This window comes from Nannospalax galili, unplaced genomic scaffold (assembly GCF_000622305.1).
Source record: "Nannospalax galili isolate Female #2095 unplaced genomic scaffold, S.galili_v1.0 scaffold334, whole genome shotgun sequence".
Taxonomy (NCBI): domain Eukaryota; kingdom Metazoa; phylum Chordata; class Mammalia; order Rodentia; family Spalacidae; genus Nannospalax; species Nannospalax galili.
Genome location: NW_008336888.1, coordinates 1,272,560 through 1,278,559, shown reverse-complemented (window position 1 = coordinate 1,278,559; position 6,000 = coordinate 1,272,560). Strand labels below are relative to the sequence as shown.

Genomic DNA, 6,000 nt, shown 5'->3' with positions numbered 1-6,000 from the left:
ATTTTTTTTTAATTTTAAAAAATGTTCATGTTAAGTTCATTTTTAAAACATCAAAACCAGATGGCTCAGTTTGAATTGGCTTTTATTTTTTCTTCAGATTTTTTAAAAATTTCTATCCACACCCCTGTTGCTTGTAAACTAATTTGCCATAGCACCTTTCTGGAAGCCAGAACTGATGATGTTGGACATGCAAAGATAAGGTGATGGAAGCATCAGCCTTACATAGTAAAGCAGGAAGTCAGAAGAGAAGGGTAGGGTGGGGATGGGTTCAGCATGGTGCCAGGTGAGGCGGAAGGGTAGTGGCCGTGGGGAATTCTGACCTCAGCTTTTTTAGATGTAGCCTCTTCAGCATCTGGTGAAGTAGGCCTTCGTAGGTATGGTGGGAAAGGGAGAGGAAAAAGCTTTAGAGTTAAGCATTTGTCTTCTCTGTAAGCCCCTTAATGCCCTCTATTTGCCTCCTTGGCAGAATGAGAGCCCAGATTTATCATCTGTATTAGCCCCTGTCAGAAAGATTGTTTTATTCTACTTAGGAGACCATATTTCCAGCTTTCAGAAGGAACTGCTATGTGCTATTCTCCTTATTATATAAGCCCATTGGCACAGCCGTAGTTCAGAATTAAACCATTTCCCTATGGACTAGTTGATGCTCACTAAGATACATATCAGCCAGCTTTAGTAAGCTTACTATAATTTCAAGTTCAGAGCAGCTGGCAATGTATTCAATGTATAAAAGCACCGAACACTCGTTTATTATCCCTGTTATTTAAATATTTTTTTAATGAATCATTGGATCCTGCAGTTCCCTTGGTAAAATGTTTCATCTTTTAGAGTGCTGATATAAAAGATCTCGGCTGCCAAAAAGGAAAAGAAACACCCAGTTCTTCAAAAACTGCACACTGACTCCAGATGTGGCTGCTATGTGGTTTGGGGTTGAGGTTTTGGGGTTTAGACTGAGTTTGAAAAACCTCTTCATTCTACAGCATCCTTTGCCTAGACATGCTGTGCCCTTGCACCTCATTCCCAATGTATGTCCTAGCAGAGTGGGAGTTAAGTCTCCTCCCCAACCTACTTTACATACTGCCTTAATGCTAATCCCTATAGAATAACAAGTAGGTGACAGCTAAGTGCTTGACTGTGGTCACCACACTTGGCTTGACCTTGACTCTCAAATGCCTACCAGGCTACTTTTAAAGAAAAAGATTCTGTTGGAGGTCACTGTTGTTGACTCCACTGATGAAACCCACAGAGTATTTGTGAAGTTTTGTTAATCTTTGCATTACAGAGCATCCTATTAGAAAAGGATATAGCGCTGGGTTAATTTTCTTACTTCTTCATTTGCAAGGTTCTGGAATGTAATAAGGTTTTCACATTTGCACTGATCGTGGTTTTCTTCCAAGGGGCTTCCTGAGAAAGCAGATGGAAAGAGTTCACCTCTGTCATTCATCACACTTCCCAGACACATAGTAACAGGACTGAATCAGCAATGGAGGGAACGATAATGAAAGAAATGTTCAACCTTTTCCATGCAGCCAGATCCAGGGAAGAGAATACTGAGAAACGGCTGTACAGGCCTCAAGCACTGGAAGAGGCTTTTATTGTACACTAGGGGGAAAGACTACTCCAGTTTAGTGTATTTTTTAGTTATTATTGTACTTAAGCTCTTCTCTTTTCCTCTTCCCTCTTTCCTACTTCTTCCTTTAAGCAAAGTCTGTTGGCAAGCTAAAAGACTGGCATCAAATGATCTAAAAGTCATATTTTACTTGGAATTACCTGAAGATTTTGTTGAGTGGAAAAGTTTTTCTGCTGACCGTGAAAGACTGTTTTCTTCAAACAGATACCTGTGTTGCACTGCAAAATTAGAACAGGAAAGTAGGTCTCGGATATTTATGGTGACTGGCTCAGATTCTGTAAAGAGAAAGAAAACTGAAGTCAAACCTGCTTAATGCTATTGTGGTCTAAAGTAGTCACTAGCCATGGAAAGCATTATGTATTCCTCACACTTGGTACAGAGCTTTGCTTTGGGACATACTGTGACAAAAAGACGTCAGTAGAGATGCTAGTTGCCAAATATGACTTAAAGGAGAGAGTAAATCTGTTCTGTCTGTTGGAGGGAATAGGTCTTGGTTGACAAAATTGAAAGCTTACTATTATTTACAACTTTTATCTGGAGAGAAAACAAGGCAGAAGCTCCCACCAAAGACTGAAAACACTGCTTTTAAAAATGTACCAGCACTTGGGAGGCAGAGGCAGGTGGATCTCTGTGAATTCAAGGCCAGCCTGGTCTACATAGTGAGTTCCAGGCCAGCCTGGGCTACAGGGACACCCTGTCTCAAAAAGACCAAAACAAAAAAAATGTACCTTTTGGTTGGTTGACCTGTTTTGGCAGTTCCCCTGCTGGGGAGTCCTGTCTTCCATCAGAGTCTTCTAGAGCTGAATGAAAGAGATGGCCAAAAGGAGTGACAGTTTCCCTCATGCATGCACATGCTCTTTAGGATGCTGTTAGAACCGGGTCTTTTGGTATTATTTGGTAACACCAAAGATCCAGAAAAGCAATTGATTACTGATAATCTATGACCATTTGAGAGCATTTCTCTATCCTAAGAGAAGCTGAAGCCCTTAAACCCATCTTCTAAAGAACGCCCCCCAACCTCCAGTCATGTCCAGAAGGTAGGGAAGCAAAAAGCTGAAGTTGCTGAACCATCAGTTGAATGGCTGCAGCTCCACCTGAGGCATTTCACCTACCATGAAACAGCCATAGGCCAAGCATGATGCACTCATGGGGGTTTGGAAGGCTCCCCCTCCCTGGTCCCCCTTCACCTTCAGGTTCTTTCCTTTAGAGGGGTAAAGCATCATTTATATAGGACTTTAAGGATGTCTGAACCTGGGATGTGAGTAAAAGAGAAAACGGGCAGAACTGCTACGTGCAAGTATAACTTGGCTTAGTGATCTAGAGAAAAGCATATAAATCGCGTGAATTCTAAAGGATACTCTTGTATTCTGTAAGCAGTGGTCCCTGCAGGAAGTTATTTACATTTCCAACAGGGAGCTTGCAAGGATAGCCCTCAGGATAGGCCCCCCTCTCCTCCAGTGACAAACATTTCCTGGAACTGCACTTCAGCTCTCCTGATATCTATGATGACGGTTCCTTGCTTAAATGACCACTTCTCTAGGATTTGGTGAGTATTAAAGATGTTGGCATGTCAACACATTTAGCACACTGCTTGGCACAGGGTGAGTGTTCAAGCCATGGTTGCTACCACATCTGTCTCCTCTCACTCTTGTTTTTGGGCTTAATGTCTCCAAGGTCCTGGCCAGTGGGAGCCATTTTTCTGAGCATTGAAATGGACTGAGATGTCTTCAAGGGTTCATGCTGTCTAAGGTCTGTCCTAAACACCTGCTGCAGTACCTTCGCAGATGCCTTGCTTCAGCTTTTCACTTATCTCTCCCATTGTGCTGAAGTCTTCTGCATAGAAGAGATGCTTGTCAGTGGGCTCAGAGGCAATCTCCTGTAGTTCTTCCTCAATGGCTTTTCCTACCCCAACAGTGTACACAGTGATACCTAGGTGGCACAGCAAATTAGAACAAGACAGTTAGTTGCATTCCCAGGGTTTGGAAGTTGTGGGCCCTATTCCCAAAGTCAGTTAGATACTAAGTGATATGATCTGAAGAATCCATACCAACACCCCTTTCTTTGTATGTTTCCACCATTTTTATTTTGGACCTGTGAACAGAAGAGAAGGATTCCAGAGATGCAGTGTCTGAATGGGTTGGGAACTCAGGCACTGACGTGTTGCTCAGCTTGTGGGAAGGTTAGGTAACAAATCTGGAGCTTTCCCCTGAGTTGGCTTTCTGGATAACTTGGACAAAGTGCTATGTCACAGCTTATTAAAATGAGAGTTTTTTTTTCTGGAAAAATTCTTAAAAGCAGGTTAAATTATGAACTTATAACTTAGTTTCTACTTTTTTTTTTTTTTTAAAGATAGGCCCTTGCCATATAGTTGAGGCTGGCCTTCAACTTGTTATCCTCCTGCCTCCTGAGTGCTTGGATGGTTTCTACTCCTTAAAGGGAAAGGATAGGAATCAAGTGCTTAGGGGCCAGGGGGAGCTGCCTTCTGCCCACCTCTCTGGGGGGGACACCATCTTGAGAAGAGGTGCTAAGCTAAAGATGAAAATCTGCAGAACACTGGAAATTCCATCAAGAAAGAACAAACTCAAAGCATCAGCCTGAGGTTTCAAAAGGGATATGGGGTTGCTATAAAACCCTTTTCTGAATCAAGCTAGTTATCCAACTCCCTCATATTTGAAAGTAAAACAAGCAGGGACTGGAGAGATGGCTCAGCAGTTAAGAGCACTGACTGCTCTTGCAGAGGACCCGGGTTCGATTCCTAGCAACCACACGGCAGCTGCAAACTGTCCTTAACTCCAGTTCCAGGGGAATCTGACGCCCTCTTCTGACCTCCACGGTATTGCACGACACAGGTGCACTCACATACATGCAGGCAATGCACTCATACACATAAAATAAAAATAAAAAAAGAAAGTAAAACAAGCAATCAAGCGGCCAACATTTTTCAGCACTGGTATCTTATTCTAACTAATTCACTAGATTTTTAAAAGAGCATTTTTAAACGGCCCCTAAAGCCAGGTGGTAGTTGTTTAATGCCTTTTTCTGAGTCTGTGTAAGATCAATAGCCAAGTTCAGCATATTTGTCTGGGAGCCCAGTGACCTTGAGCACAATTTCCTAAAAAATGGAAACTACTATTCTTAAGGTATTAGCCATCCTAGAGAAATCAAATTCATTAAGAGGATGTCACTTTGGATATACCTGGTTGATTCAAAGAACCAAATACCGGTTTCTCCTACCACCTGTCTTTTGAGTAATTTGCAGAAATTTGAATGAAAGAAAGTTACGGGAGATTAGTTTCAGTGTGTCAAAAGGCTGACCATTGTTTTTGGAAACAAAGACGTTTCTCCCAGTACTTTCCTATTGATTTATTTTATTTTGTATGTGTATCAGTGTTTTGTCTTCATGTATATAAGTGTGTTCCTGTTTCCCAGGGTATTAGCTGCCATGTAGGTGCTGACAACCACACCCAGGTCTTCTGGAAGAGCAATCAGTGCTCTTAACCACTGAGCCATCTCTCCAGCCCCTCCTTCAGTACTTTACAAAAAACTGTAAGCTAGAAGGGCCCATGGGTTAGACATGAACTCCAGCAAGCTAGTCTAATGTGAATAGCCAGTTTTACACTCCACTTAGTTGATTCAGGCTTGACACTTCTTGTGACTCCCTTTCTCTTGAGCAAGGAAAAAAAAAATTAGTGAAAAGTGAGGTAAGAAATATCAACAAAATAGCCTCTTTCACAAGGAGGGTGTTCAGTGAATCTGTCAGCCTTTCTGTGAGGAGGAATGGAGTCACCAACAGGACTTTCACTCCTGTTCTTTACTGACTCATCAAATGTCTGTCAAATATCTCTGTCTGGGCCCATCTAACATACAGTCTTAGGTGAGGCTGTGTATGCTTTTTTTCCCTCTTTCAGGACTTACTAAAGCAATGTGCCTTCAAGTACTTGAAGGAGGTGGCTTACAAGCAAACCACTTCATGACTTCGAGTTTTCTCATCTCCCCAGAGTTCATGAACTACCTCTAACAAATACCCTGGCTTTTGGCTTCCCTTTTGTCAAGGGCCATGTTTCTCTTCTGTACATCATTATCTATTCAACTGAAGTTGCCCTCAAATATTGTATAAGAAAACCTCACAGACAGGGCTGAGCTCCACTTAGCAGCAAGAGCCAAGAATCACAATCTTTTAATTTGATTTTTTTCAAAACAAGTTGTTGTTTTTCTCTGCAAACACAAGAGTATTTGCTATCAAAAGGTGATTCATGACTTCAGAGTGCTCATTCAACGCACTGATAAAAGCCTACTTATGTGGTGGCTTATACCTGTACTCCGAGCACTAGGGAGGCTGAAGGAGGAGGACCACTATGAGTCTGAGGCCA

The 6,000-nt window shown here is 42.1% G+C and overlaps 1 protein-coding gene across 6 annotated transcripts in view; it reads right to left on the bottom strand.

The window, feature by feature from the left end:
• The window catches only part of Matn2 (matrilin 2), a 193,950-nt gene that overhangs the window by 1,032 nt on the left and 186,918 nt on the right, over nt 1-6,000 (bottom strand). For 4 of the 6 annotated variants that reach the window (XM_008831538.3, XM_017797745.2, XM_017797744.2 and 1 more), the window contains 4 exons: nt 3,407-3,559; nt 2,359-2,430; nt 1,771-1,905; nt 1,306-1,404 (listed from right to left, as the gene is read on the bottom strand). In XM_008831538.3, the coding sequence (XP_008829760.1) occupies nt 1,306-1,404; nt 1,771-1,905; nt 2,359-2,430; nt 3,407-3,559 (459 nt within the window). The remainder of the gene's footprint in view (nt 1-1,305; nt 1,405-1,770; nt 1,906-2,358; nt 2,431-3,406; nt 3,560-6,000) is intronic. The other 2 variants (XM_008831539.3, XM_017797746.2) reach the window with 1 other exon arrangement.